This window comes from Megascapheus bottae, chromosome 29, assembly GCF_031878675.1.
Source record: "Megascapheus bottae isolate mThoBot1 chromosome 29, mThoBot2.hap1, whole genome shotgun sequence".
Classification (NCBI taxonomy): domain Eukaryota; kingdom Metazoa; phylum Chordata; class Mammalia; order Rodentia; family Geomyidae; genus Megascapheus; species Megascapheus bottae.
The window spans coordinates 8,327,566-8,342,845 of record NC_143537.1 but is presented as its reverse complement, the minus strand read 5'-3'; the positions used below and the strand labels follow the sequence as shown (position 1 = coordinate 8,342,845).

Below are 15,280 nucleotides of genomic sequence, written 5' to 3'. Positions count from 1 at the left end.
GGCACTCAAGAAACCCTGCAGTCCAAGGCCAAGGCCAAGTCCTTCTTGGACCACTCTGAGGAGGTCACCATGGCTTGTTGGCTTGCAGAGCGTTGGTCTTCTACCCTGGCATACTGGGGAGTTCAGTGGATTCTCCACTTGGGATACCTTGTGTGTGTGTGTGTGTGTGTGTGTGTGTGTGTGTGTGTGTGTGTGTGTGTGTGGTGGGGGTTAGTGTGGAAAGGAAACAGAACCCCTACTCCCCAGCCCAGAGCACTGGATTTGGGCCAAGAGGTCCACAGACACCAATAAAATGAACCTGGTCCTTGTCTCCTGCTGGCACTTACTTACGTCCCTGCTCCATTCTGACTCCCCTAGGCTTGGGTCAGGGATGAGGAGCAGGGAAAGCAGAAAACTGGACCAGCCATTTGAAATTCAAACCATGGCAGGGGCGTGTCATCAGGTTATATCCCCCCCCATCTCAGCTACTTTCTCTGAACATCTCCAAGCTGGCTTCCCACCATCTAGAGGTGAAGCCCCCCCCCCACTTTACATGCTCAAAGATGAAACTTCTTGAGTATGTCATTTACCATCTTCCCTAACAATGGAGTCGGACTGTGGCTGAAATGAAGTGCAACCCAGGCACACACAGTGCCCTCTGAATTCACCAACCTGTCCATCATAACTCATGGGGAAACTGAGGTGCAGGAAGGGAAGGGAAAAGGAGAGTCCAGAGCACACAACAAGGACGTAGGGGGCATAGCCTCTCCCAAATGTCAGTCATTCTACAGTCTTGGAGAGGTCAGATTCAGGGTCTTCAGACTTCTCACCTGCCCCCCCCCCAATCTGGCTTCCTTGATACGTAATCAAATTTAGGATTGTTGAGGTTTCTTTTGTAGGGTCTCCTGCCTGCTCTAGATAAGCATCTGCTACTGAGCTACACACCAGACCCTCCTTTAGGGGTTCATGTTCCTGCTGGGAATTTCTGGGTTCTCTTCCATCCTAGGAGTGGGTTCAGAATGGCATGGCCTCTGCCGTCAGTGGTATCTGCCTGCCAGTCACAGCTATGTCCAGCCTGGGACATCCATCCTAGCAAATACCCTTTCTCCCCTTCACAGCTGAGTTTGGCCAGGGTGTTCTGCAGAGACGGCATCATTTCCCTTCTCTACCTCCCACTCCTATTGGCATCTCCTGGTTCTCACACCTGCAGACTGTTCCTGTCTCTCTGGAAGCCCCTTCCTCTTGGATCTCCTCCTCCAAGGTCCCCTCTGCACCCTCTGCTCTGCTTCCCCTCCAGCTACCCCATCCAACCTCTGTCCCGAGCCTCAGATCCTACACCCAGCTGTTTGCTGCATGTTCCCTGGGCAGTGGGGAGCTCTTCCAGTCTTCATTTCTGCTGTCCAACTGGGCTCCTATCCCCACACACTCACTCAGTCACTCAAGAAACACGTACTGAGCAGTGGAGAGAGACTGGGCTGGGTGTGGGAGAGCAAGAATTAATCAAGGAAGCTGTGTGCCAGTGGTTCATGCCTATAATCCAAGCTAGTCATGGGATACTGAGGATCATAGTTCAGAGTTAGCTTGGGCAGGAAAGTTTGGGAAATGCTTATCTCCAATTAAACACCCCGAAGCTGGAAGTGGAGCTGTGACTCAAGTGGCAGAACACTAGACTTGAGTGATGAAAGCTTAGGGACGGCATTTAGTCTCTGAGTTCAAATGTAGGCTTCACTGGGTGTAAATCAGGTCTCGTACTCGGGGATTGGAACGGATAGAAAGAATTGGAAAGGATAGAGTATGCAAAGCCAATATCCAGCTTCTATGGCGTGTAAAAGCAGGAAAAGTCCCTCCCTCTCCGTCTCTGTCTCTCTCCCCCACTCTGTGTCTGTGTCTGTCTCTGTCTCTCTCCAAACCACCCAGCATTCCTCCAATCAAACAAACCAGGGCTCTGTGATGCCTGGTCCGCTCTGATCTCCAGATACACTAGATCTGGAGAGGATTTTCAGTGCCTTCTGCCTCTCCTCTCTGCCTCTTCCTTCCTGATACCTCCAATCCAACCCCTCCGCTTCCTCCCCTTGTGCTCCACATTCCCTTCTCTCTCTTCTTCTCTGGTGGTCTCTCTCCCTGCCAGAGACATAGCACCCGTTCGCACCCACACCTTTCAGTCCTGGGCTCGACCCTTGGCTTTCCTGGTCAATCACATGCCAAGCTACCCTTTCTCACTTCGGACTCAAGATTGGCCTTAGACTCCAGTTTGCTCCTGCATGGATAACCCCCGACCGCTGCTTGCTTGTCTGAGCCGGCGGGGTCAGGGGCCGGGGGTCCACAGACCCTCTGGATGCCCAGTCACCTGGGAAGCGCGGTGTGGACGCTGTGCGCAATCCAGCCCGGGGTGGGCCGGGGGTGGGGTTCAGACGGAGCGAGGCAGCGCCTGGACTCAGCCGGGAGGCCGGAGACCCCCCCTCCCCCTGCCACCCCTAAGGTGATCCGATCTCCCGAGGCGCAGCCCGCTCTCCCGGGTCCCCTGACCCAGCCCCTTCCTCCTCCCGGAGCTCCCCGGGGCCCATCCAGCCCCCCCCCCCGGCCCGTCTCCCCCGCCTGCCGTGGGCGCGGGGTCACCACTGGCCCCGGGGCGCGCAGCCTCTCCCCCCCCCCCCGTCCTCCCCGCCCCGGGGACCAGCGGTGGACTCGCCGTGCCCCGTGCTCACCGTCGAGGAATCCCAGGCAGAGCCACAGGCGCAGGCAGAGCGCGGCGACCCGCGGCATCTCCGGCCCGGGCGGCGGTGGCGGTGGCGGCGCGGGTACGACCGGCACGGCCGTGGCTGGCGGGCTGGCAGCGGGATCGCAGGCTGGACCGGGCGCGGGCGGGGCCCCCGGACAGGGCCGCGGGCTCGGGGTGGGGCCGGGGCGGAGCTGGGGAGGGGGAGAGGCGGGCCGTGGGCGCCGTGGACCGCCCCCTCGCCCCTCCGCCCGGCCCTCCCGGCCCGGCCGCCCGGCGTGCGCCCCGCCCGGGGAGGACGCGTGCGTGTCCGGGGCCTCGACGGCGCCAGCCCGGGGCCCAGGACGGGCGTCGGACCCAGCGAGCCGGGCAGCGGGTCTGCTGTCCCCCGCCACCCCTGCAATTGTCCTCCATCAGCGACCTGTCAGCAAAAAGGCCATACATGTAACCTGGAAATACCAGCGTGTCAGACCGCGCGGGTTACCTCCATCGTGTGGCTGGACACGCGCACGCGCGCGCACACACACACACACACACACATATATACAGTGTGACCTTATATATAGTGTGATCACATATAAAATGTGACCTTATATACATAGTGTGACTTTATATATAGTGTGATCACATATATAATGTGACCTTATATACATAGTGTGACCTTATATACAGTGTGATCATATATACAGTGTGACCTTAGATATACAGTGTGACCTTATATATAGTGTGATCACATATATAATGTGACCTTATATACATAGTGTGACCTTATATATAGTATGATCACACATATACAGTGTGACCTTATATATATAGTGTGACCTTATATATAGTGTGATCATATATACAGTGTGACCTTATATATAGTGTGACCACACACATATATAGTGTAACCATATATATATAGTGTGACCACACACATATATAGTGTGACCATATATATATAGTGTGACCATATATATATGTGACCTTATATATAGTGTGACCTAATATATAGTGTGATCTTATATATAGTGTGACCTTATATATGATGTAACCTTATATATTGTGATCATATATATAGTGTGACCTTATATATAATGTGACCACACACATATATAGTGTGACCATATATATATAGTGTGACCATATATATGTGACCTTATATATAGTGTGACCTTATATATATAATGTAAACTTATATATAGTGTGATCATATATACAGTGTGACCTTATATATAGTGTGACCACACATATATATAGTGTGACCACATATATATAGTGTGACCATATATATATGTGACCTTATATATATAATGTAACCTTATATATAGTGTGATCATATATACAGTGTGACCTTATATATAGTGTGACCACACATATATATAGTGTGACCATATATATATAGTGTGACCATATATATATGTGACCTTATATATAGTGTGACCTAATATATAGTGTGACCTTATATATAGTGTGACCTTATATATAGTGTGACCACACATATATATAGTGTGACCATATATATATAGTGTGACCATATATATATGTGACCTTATATATAGTGTGACCTAATATATAGTGTGACCTTATATATAGTGTGACCTTATATATGATGTAACCTTATATATTGTGATCATATATATAGTGTGACCTTATATATAGTGTGACCACACACATATATAGTGTGACCATATATATAGTGTGACCATATATATATGTGACCTTATATATAGTGTGACCTTATATATATAATGTAAACTTATATATAGTGTGATCATATATACAGTGTGACCTTATATATAGTGTGACCACACATATATATAGTGTGACCACATATATATAGTGTGACCATATATATATGTGACCTTATATATATAATGTAACCTTATATATAGTGTGATCATATATACAGTGTGACCTTATATATAGTGTGACCATATATATATAATGTGACCTTATATATAGTGTGACCATATATATATAGTGTGACCATATATATAGTGTGCGACCATATATATAGTATGTGACCATATATATAGTGTGTGACCATATATATAGTGTCACCTTATATATAGTGTGACCATAGATATAGTGTGATCATATATATATAGTGTGACCACAAATATAGTGTGTGACCATATATATAGCATGCGACCATATATATATAGTATGACCATATGTATATATAGTGTGTGTGACCATATATGTAGTGTGTGTGTGACCATATATATGTATATATATATATATAGTGCGTGTGTGTGACCATGTGTATATGTGTGTGTATATATATATATGTGTGACAATAGATAGATGGATGATCACCCTTCCTGCCATCCCACCCCACACTGCAGGTCTGACCTCTTGCTTCAGAATTCCCCCAAATATTTGTGCTCTGAGCTCATGCCTAAGTCTTTCTAAATCAGGTGACATACATTTTATTTTCTGCATTGGCAAGCCCTCCGTCAGACATCCTCTCCCTCTTTTTCAGTCGCATCGCTAGAATGCTTCTAGCGTATCAGTGACCCCTCTGCACATCACCTTTGTAAGAATAATAACAAGACATAAAAAACAATCCAAAGCTGGATGTTAGTGACGCGCGCCTATAACTCTAGATACTCAGGAGGTTGAGATCTGAGGTGGCAGGAAAATCCATGAGACTCTTATCTTCAAGAAAGCAACGAAAAGCTAGAAGTAGAGGTGTGGCTTACGTGGTAGATCACTAACCTTAAGTGAAAGAGCCAAGCAGAGTGCAAGGCCCTGAGTTCAAGCCCCAGGACCAGCACAATGATGTGATGATGATGATGATGATGATGATGATGATGATACCCTCTCTTCGGCTTTTATGGTCTCCATTCATGATTTTTTCATGCCATTGCACAAGTCAAGTTCATCCTTGGCCCCAAACCAAGACCAGATTGTTAATGATAACCATTACTAGCTCTTTTCAGTGTAAGAATTGAATATCTTAAGTAGAACATAATTTCATTAGATACATGAAGTCTAAAGCAAACATCTATGTCCCAACCAGAGACGTAGAATAGCTTTGACATTCCAGAAGCTTCTCCCACTTCCTTTCACAAGCCTTTCACTAATGCCCAAAGGTGTCCAGGATAAGGTAGCTTGATCTTATCATTTCGCTGATTTTATTCCTTTATTTCCCAAATACGTGTTTTTCTTGGGTCTTATTTAAGTGGATTCATGTCATAGATATTCTTTCAGTCATAATCATTTGCAAGATTTCTATATCTATTGCTGTAATGACTTATACCTTGCTTATTTTCACAGCCACTGGATTTTCCGTTGTTTGATGTAATGTGATTAATTTGTCTGCCTACTACTGATGGAACGTTGAGTTTTTACAGTTTCTATCTTTTGCTACTCTGAACACTCATGCATGTATCTTCTGGTGTATATATATATATGCACTTCTCTCACACACATATAAACACACATGTTCACATATGTATATATATATATTTATGGTAAAATTGCTAGGTACATGTGTCTTCTTCAACTATAGTCAAGAGTATCAACTATTTCTTTTTCATAGTAGTAGGTTTGTAGTGGCATCTCATTATGATTTTAATTAGCGTTTCCTCAATTGTCATTGAGATTGAATACATTTTTGGTAAGTGGCCAATTTGATTTCAAGCCTTTTGTTTCCTTCTTCCTGCCTATTGTCTGTCTGTTTCTCTTATTGATTGGTAAGGAGTCCTTTGTGCTTTCTGGGAATGAAATTCTCAGTCAGGTCTCATTATTACAGAGTAACAACGACTTCCAAATGTTGGGGTGCAGAGAAAGCAGCAATGATTTTTATTTTGCTCGTGTTTCTGCGGGTCAGGAATTGGAGAAGGGCTTATATAATTTTTGCTTGGGATCCCTCATTTGATTTTTGTCATCTCTCTGAAAGCTTGACTGGATTGGATGGCTGTCAGATGATGCTGAGTGACATTTGGGAGTTCAGCTAGGACTGTAAACTGGTGCACCCATTTATGGTCTTTCTACCATCCCAATTCAAGGTGGTTGAACTTCCTGTGCCATACCAGCTTCCCAAAAAAGAACACCCAAATGAGCAACCCCAGATGATCACATGGGAGCCATGTGGGGGCAAAAGAAGTTGTCAGGAGAAGAAATAATATTTCTTATAATAATATTATTATTATTCCTCTAGAAATAATCCCCAGTTCTTGACAGGGATGAGGAGGTCACCTTGTAGAAGAACATGTGACATGGTAGACGCTTGAGGTCATCTTTGGGAAACACACTTGACCACAAGGTATTACAGATTCCCTCTCTTATTTAGCGTCTTTCCTTTCACTCAGTATGAGGCAGGGTCTCGCTCTTTTGCTCAGACTGATCTTTTAACTCCTGGGCTCAAGTTAGTCCTCTTGTTTCAGCCTCCTGAGTAGCGAGGACTACGGGCATTTACCACCATGTCAAGATCAGTCTTCAGAGGTTGGAGGAGATGAGTGATATTATTTCAATGTGGCACTCTTATGAGTTACTTTTATCCTAGCTGGGGCTATTTGTATTCTTCTAAAGAAATGCTTTCTATCTTGAGATCATGAAGATATTTACTCTTTTTTTTTTTTGCCAGTCCTGGGCTTGAGCTCAGGGCCTGAGCACTGTCCTTGGACTTTCTCAAGGCTAGAGCTCTACCACTTGAGCTTCAGCACCACTTCCGGCTTTTTTCTATGGATGCGTTACCGAGGAATCGAACCAGGGTCTTCGTGCATGCTAGGCAAGCACTCTACCACTAGGCCAAACTCCCGGCCCCTATTTCCTCTTTTTTTAAATCACTGGTGAGCGGTTATTGTTTCTTGTTTTTGTTTGTATTATGTTTAGATCTACAGGTACCCAAGATGGCTTTCTCTCCACAATGTGAAGTAGAGAAGGGTCAAATTTATTTCCTTTTTTCCTCCTTCCATATGAATAGCTAAATGGTTCATTATCAATTATGGAAAGTTCCTTTTGTCAGCACTATGTTTGTCTACTTATATATTTTTTTGGATGGACAGTACTATGTACAAGTAGCAAATAAGCACATAAAACACATGCTCAACACATTATCCACCAGGGAAATGCAAATCTAAGGCACAGTGAAATCCCTCATCAGTCCTTCTAGGCTGACCAAAATACAAATGATGAACAATGGAAATTGTTGGGGACGATATAAGAAGGGAAAATCCTCCTTCACTTTGTGGGACTGCTAATCATCCATCTACTTCAGAAATGGACTGGTAGCTACATGAAAAGCTAGATTAAGAGTTAGCATAGGCCCCTGCGATTTCTCTGCTAAGAAGTAGATGCGAGGAAAGGGAACCTGCATGTGAGCACAATCCTGTGTGCTCATGACATCACTATTCAAAACCATCCAAAGAATGAAATAACCTAACTATCCATCACCTAAATGCATCATAAATAAAATGTGGTTTGGCTTACATGATGGAATATAATGATGGCATACAAGAAATAACACACAACATTAATGAGTCTTGAAAACATTATAATAGGTAAAAGAAATTGGCCATAAAAGGACACATTATGGGGCCGGGAGTTTGGCCTAGTGGTAGAGTGCTTGCCTAGCATGCACGAAGACCCGGGTTCGATTCCTCGGCACCACATACATAGAAAAAAGCTGGAAGTGGTGCTGAGGCTCAAGTGGTAGAGCTCTAGCCTTGAGAAAGTCCAAGGACAGTGCTCAGGCCCTGAGCTCAAGCCCAGGACTGGCCAAAAAAAAATGACACATTATATATTTATTCATTCTTAAGAAATGCCTATGGTAGGCAAATGGAAATAGAGATTTGTGGTTGCCTAGTGATAGCTAAACAGTACAAAATTTCTTTCTAAAACATTCTTTAAATGTTTTTTTGTTGTTGTGGTTGTTTTGTTTATGTGGTACTGTGGAATTGAACCCTGGGTCTCATGCATAGTAGGCAAACCCTCTACCACTGAGCCACATTCCCAGATCTAAAACAAGTTTTTTTAAGTTCTAAAATTGATAGTGGTGATGGTTTCACGACACAAGATATATTAAAAGCTGGGTTGGGAGCGTAGCCTAGTGGTAGAGTGCTTGCCTAGCATACACTAAACCCTGGGTTTGATTCCTCAGTACCACATACTCAGAAAAAGCCAGAAGTGGTGCTGTGGCTCAAGTGGCAGAGCAATATTTTTGAGCAAAAGTGTCCAAGGACAGTACCCAGGCCCTGAGTTCAAGCCCCAGGCCTGGCAAAAAGAAAAAGAAAAGATGTACTAAAAGCCTCCTTGAATTTGAATGGATGAATACTTTGATAGGCAAGCTATATTTCAATCAAGCCATAACCACAATATTGGCTGTACACTTTTACACAGGTTAAATAGTTTAGACAAATATAAATGCTACAATAAATCTGGAATCTGGCTTCTTGTTGGAGTGGTTGTTGGTAGAAGTAGAACTGAGTTGTGAAGTGGTTGGTGATTAAAGCAGATGAGATGGAAAGTTGTCACTTTTCCAGTGAAGTCAGGTGGCTGAGAGGTGTTGGAAATGTGGGGTGTGTGTGTGTGTGTGTGTGTGCTTTCTGTGCCCTTCATCATGGTCCATATCAGTCACTTGGTTGGGTACAATTTTCTACAGACAATTTTGTAAGCAAAATCATTTGTGCAAGCAAATGCAAAATGCAAATTATGCTTTTTTCCATGCGCATGCATGTGTGTGTGTGTGTGTGTGTGTGTGTGTGTCGTTGTATTAGACAAATTCACAGATACAAAACAAATGTAACAAGACCAGACTTTAACTGTGCCCTTATGCATCTATCATAGACAGGATACAGTTTAGGCTTCAAATACCAGATCTGCAAACTTTGATATGACCTTATGTTCGATGTGATTTGTGAGTGGTATAGCTAGGTTTACAGCTATCATGTTGCCCTTTTTCCCTTTATTTGTGCATTTTTATATTTATTATTACCACGCTGTTATTTATTTTGCATTATCACAATATTTATCATCGTCATCTTCACACTTCTTAGTGTGGTAGATTGTGAAGATAGTCATTGTTCTTTACTTCTCCTTGAATTCGTGTGATTTTATTACACAGTGTCTCCTATCAGGGATTGAAGGTGATTGCTTTTCCCTTTGGTGACGAGAAGGCCTTAACTTTAGTTAAGCAGATCCAGCAGAAGTGGCATAGGAAGACTTTGTCACTTTGCACTCTGGTGGTTAACCCTGTTGCCACCATGTCTGTATGTTGCCAGAGCAGCCTGCTGGAGGCCTGGAAGCAGAGAATATGAAGTGACACTCCGCTTGGAATTTCAGATGAGATGTGTTAAAACAGAGAGCAGAGAAGCCCATCGAAAAATGTGAAGGCTTTTGATTTGCAGTTGTTAGGCAGTGCTGGATACATTGTTTTGTGTTGAACTCTAGAGGCACTGAGACCACAGAGTTTATAAAAGGAAGCCACAAAGCAGGGAAACAAGCAGCGATGGCATTAAGAACCAATGTCCCCTGGGGAAAGTCACACATTTCCTAGGCAGACAGGAAGAAAGGAATAAGAGAGACAGGAACTGAATAGGAGTCAGATGAGACCTGCATGTTCAAAGGGACTCGTCTCCTTGTGTTCGGATGTTGTCCCAGGAAGGGACAACTGAGTATGAGAGGGTGGCTGGAAGATATCTGAGGGTATGGAGTCAGTGCTTTATCTGTTTAGAGGATTGTCAGAAATGGTGTGGTCACTGCAGTCTTGCTCATATGCAACATCCTACTTGAACTAGCTGGGGTCATTGAACACAGACAGTGAGGACCACAGACCCTTTGAGTCAGCATCTCAGAGCAAGAGCCCTTCTCAGTACAAAGAGATAAGGTAAAAGCTCTTGGCCCATCTCCCAGAACACATACCCAGCAGATGTGGCCTGGAAGAAAACTCAGTAATCCTTGGATGCCCCAGCAGGACTCAGCTTCAGGTCGGCCAGCTCCACCCCAGCAGTCAAAGGCAGAACGTCCAGCCATACTTAATGCTGCTGAAGGTGGAAGGCAAATTTCTACATCCACGTTTGGATGAAATCCCCCCATGAAAGGGAAGCAATAGAGGGCCAAGAATTTCCCTAAAGGAGGCTGAGTCAGCTGGGGAAGGAACATAGATGTAATCTAGAAATGATTGAGCAAACTGTAGGCATAAAATTGTTTATTTGCACTTGTCCTGCCAATGGTGGAATGGTTCCTGACAGTAATTTCACTCGATTGTGGATAAAAAAAATATGTATTTCTGTGCCTCTGAGTTATGCTGTGTAAACATCAAAATCTCCACATTTGTGTGTTTATGAGAGAAACTCCAGGACTGGATTTGGATAAGTAAATGAATACCAGTTAGCCAGGAAAAGGATGCGATTAGTCTATACTATGTATTGACAGGGGGAGATCCTGAGTGGGGCTAAAAAAGGGGGGCGGGGGGGTCAAATGAGAGATCTAAACGTCCAATGTAATCCTCTTAAAGTGAGAGAAGAGAGGTCGACGTCTTGGAGACGGGGGTGTTTCATGGCTGGGGTGGGAGCGAAGTACATTCCTGCCTCGTCCCCCCACACAGAGTTGGCTTGGGGGCGCGCACGGCCACCCCCTGGCCGGCCAGGGCCACGCGCGCACACGTGCCCTGCGCCCTTTCTTCGCTCACGCGCTCCATCCATGGCCACGTCACAGGCCCAACTCCCCGCAGCATGCGGGCTTTGCTTTGGGGCTCCTTGCGCGCAGCTAACGGAAACCTCTCCGAGCCTTTGAGGGCGATCGTGCAGCACAGCCCCTGATGGGGAGTTATCTGAGCCGGGACAGGCCTCACCCACAGTCCCCCGATCTGCCGGGTGGCCATTACCATAAGAAACCTATGCGCCTCGGGTCCTTGCACCATGGTCGTCGGGTTCCTCCGGCTTTCCGGATTCACTCGGTAGCCCCGTCTTTGAACTTGTCCCGGAGATTGACCTACGAGGATCGTGTGGCCTCGGCAAGTCGTCGCCAGCACTGCCGGAGACTCGTGATCGTCCACCGGCAGCGTTACCCAGCGGAGCAGGCGCGGTGTTTATTTCTGGGGGTCTTCTCCTCAGCCACCTGGAATGACCAGCAGAAGAAGTCGGTGCTTTCTGCCTCCAGCTCCAAGGTGCCCTGTCCTTCAGTGAGCCTGAACTTGGCATCTGCGAAGGGTAAAGTCACACTGCGTCTGGCTCTCCAGCAGTCAGTCTTGAATATATGGTCTTCGTTCACTGGCCACCTCTCATTTCCATATGCAAAAGAGATCGTGGTGATCAAAGCCCCGGGAGACAGGAGCAGTCAGTCAAAAGCCAAACAAGAGGAAGATGAAGAGCTGGGGGACAGGGTGGAAGGGCTGGCAAAGTTGGATAGCCAGACAGTCTCCAAAAGGCACCAGCATCCGGGAAAGGCCTCGGATGGCAGAGACAAGGCACCATCTGCATTTAGGCGCCTCGTGGTCAATGGAGTCCTCTCTTCTTTTATTCCCAGGCCTGGGCCTCTGAAGAGAGAATTTTGTCACAAGAACTCACTAAGCAGTCTGATTTCAAAATCCCAGACCTTCATGAGCTCATGCAGCAAAAGGAATGCAATCACTAGTTCTTACAGTTCCACTGGAGGGTTTTCCATCTTGCAGAAGAAAAAGAGTGGAGGTGCTACAGGACTTCCCTCTTCCACCTCCTTCTGTACCCCCAAGCCATTAAGAAATGTCAGTGAGAAAGAGCAGCAGGCGAGCTCTTCAGCCTCAGTGGTACCACAAAGGAAAATCCCACATGGCAACGTGACCCAAGATTCTTCCAGCCGGCCACAACAACTTCGAAGCCATCAAGTACCCTCATCTGACCTTTGTGGACCTCAGAAACGCAAGACTCCTCTGTTGATGCCCTGGAGAAGAAATGACCCATTGATCCTACCTCCACCTCCAGAGATAGGGTACCCCATCACTACCAAAGATCTAGACCTAGAAAAGACAGCGAGGGTCCAGTGGATCAACAAGATCTTGAAGGGTAAGATTCACAGAAGCTTGTTCTTCCCTGTCTTTTGCAGAGATTTTCTTCATGAATTCTCCCTCCAGCCACATCCTCACCCCAGCACACAAACCCAGTGAAAGAGTTTCAGGAAGAGGCAGAAGCTCCAGCCTGGTGGCCTTTCCATAGTTAACTGGAGTGACCACACCCTTATAAAAGGCTTTCTTCATTTATCCTAAACCCTACTGTGTTTTGTCTGGCTGTAAAGAAGTAGATTCTAGTTCACTGGCTTACCAGGGTTCTGTTACCCCAGTAACTTTGCTGCTTAGATTTTGACAAGTTTGGGATTTCCAGTTTTGTTTTTGAGCCCATTCCAGCCCAGAGGAGTTCCTGTGGGCCCATCAGATGGTTAACTCACCCCCAGGAGGAAAATGTTTTATTCTCTTCTTCCTTTCTGCCAAAAGTGCTCACAAAAGTTGGGTAGCTGGAGATTGCCAGGCTTGATTGACTCAGAATCCCTTGCCACAGAAGAGGAAAGCTTTGAACCTGTTTTCTCTAGGTGGGAGAAGGCAGAGTGCTCATTCTGTTTGTTGTTGTCTCTTCCTGCCTCTCCCATTTGCCTAATTCTTAGACTGAAGAATGGTAACAGTAAATATAAACCGGTAATACTGTTGCTTATTATCACTATCAAGTATTATGTACAGTACATAATCATATAACTATTCTTTGGTGTGACTGGCAACGCTGTGGGGTTCTTTATATCAGCACCACCTCAAATATGGGACTAACGTTGTGGTACCTTAAGAGAGCTAAGATGGCAGGTAAAAGGAGTTTTTCAGTTCAATTATAATCTTCAATCAATACACTGAATTGAATAATTTCAGAGCCTTTCTGGAGCACAGCAGTATATGGAGTATGCTGACCAAAAGCACCTTGCTCTGTACGCATATCTAGTGTCAGACTTATTGGTAATTTTAGATTGGAAGCCTCTTTAGCACCAAGTATTTGATATTTGAGGCAGCTGAGAAATATAGGAAGCTCGTCACAAACCATTACTCAGGTCTTAACATCACTTGTCAGTATTTTTTTTTCTTTTCAGCTTCCAGACTTTTTTTTTATTGTTTGCTTAATAATTTCCCTGGTATATTCAATTCTATTAGAGAGACAGACAGAGCCAGTAAGTGTATACACCTTGCGTTGGCAACAATTATGTCTTCCGTGGCATTGTTTTTCATTTATTGCCTTTGTTATTGCCCTTTAAGTACCTACTGTGATTTTTTTTTTCTTTTACAGAGGATGGACCTAAGACCCACAGCAATTAAATGAGTTGAAGACGACGATATAACTCATCTGCTGACCCTGTAACCAAGAGTGTCCAGTCTGAACTTTGTACATGTAGTACAATATCACGTTCCATGTAGACTAATTTTAATACTTAATCCCTTAAAGTGCTAACTGTAATGTCTGACTTAGACTTAAGTGTGTGGTGCATATTATCTTTGATGATGGCTAGATATCTTCTCTGTTGGCCACAGCCATGACCCACCTACTCCCTTGGTCTTCCACTGTTTCTTGCCTATCAGGACAATGATCATCACAGAAGATACGGACTTGAGATCTTCTTCAACCTTTCATTCCTCAGGACACCAGCACAGCACCCAACTCCATGAGGAAAGCCTGCTTCTTCTTCTTCTTGGAACCACTCTCTGTGCTATGCCACGAGAAAGCATTTGTACTTGTGTCCAGAGCAGCATAAAACCACCATTTAGTGGCACCATCCATGTTCAACTTTGACTCCTGTGTCCTTCACACACACAGTGTCCACTTTTGCTTCTGTGCACCACATAACTTAGCATCTCATCTCACTGGCCTGCTCACCTGTACTGACCTCCTTTCCCAGCTTCAAGGAATTCCTTCTAGTTTCCTCTAGGACAGTGACAGCCTTAAGGGCAAAACTAAAGTACAGAAGACAGAATACAAGGTCCTGGAGCTAAATCCCAAAAGAGGAGGAAGAGGATTTTAAAGTGGCAGAGATAAAATAACACCACCAACACCAACAAGAGGAACTGTGAGGACAAAGGTCAAACGAGGACTGGACTGTACTGGATGGGACAGGACCAACGATGATGAGCAGCAGAACTCAGGGGAGAAGTTGCTATAGTTTAGATCTTCATTGTCTCTTCAAAGGTCCATATATTAAAAAACTTGGTCCCTAGGCTGGGCCTATTGGGAAGTGGTATGGACAATTAGGAGGTGAGCCCTAGTGAGAGGTCCTCATCTTATTGGGAAGTGTGCTGTCCAGAAAAAAAATATGGATTTCCCCTTCGTTCATTGGCTGAACCTAAGTAGAATTGACTGGATATGAGGGTGATAATGTAATTTGCGGGGACTTGGGGTCTATACCATAGAGCAGAGCACAGGGGGGCAAGAATAAAATTAATGATAAAATATTGCAGTCTTCCCTTAGGTGTGTGGTAATCCCATGGGAGGGACATATATATAATAGTGTAAGAAGTTTTGTTTTTAAAGTGCTCTGGATGAGCTGAAGAGACCCAATCTCACGCTCTTGAACTGAAGAGTGTCAAGAGGATGCCTGTATAGCCCTTGCTGAGAGGGAGGGCCGGGTACCAGAAGTTTAGCCCCTATCCCT

The 15,280-nt window shown here is 45.2% G+C and overlaps 2 protein-coding genes across 2 annotated transcripts in view; one reads left to right on the top strand and one right to left on the bottom strand.

Moving 5' to 3' along the window:
• Positions 1–2,799, bottom strand: part of Flt4 (fms related receptor tyrosine kinase 4) — a 37,465-nt gene extending 34,666 nt beyond the window's left edge. Inside the window, exon 1 of the mRNA XM_090321066.1 lies at positions 2,685–2,799. Within this exon, the coding sequence (XP_090177192.1) occupies positions 2,685–2,742 (58 nt within the window). The 5' untranslated portion in view covers positions 2,743–2,799. The remainder of the gene's footprint in view (positions 1–2,684) is intronic.
• Positions 2,800–11,324: 8,525 nt separating this feature from the next.
• Positions 11,325–15,080, top strand: LOC150044639 (nuclear envelope pore membrane protein POM 121-like). The gene is made up of 2 exons (XM_090321064.1): positions 11,325–12,669; positions 13,924–15,080. Exons 1-2 carry the CDS (start codon positions 11,448–11,450, stop codon positions 13,950–13,952), a joined length of 1,251 nt encoding a protein of 416 aa, XP_090177190.1. The 5' UTR covers positions 11,325–11,447; the 3' UTR covers positions 13,953–15,080.
• Positions 15,081–15,280: the final 200 nt, after the last annotated feature.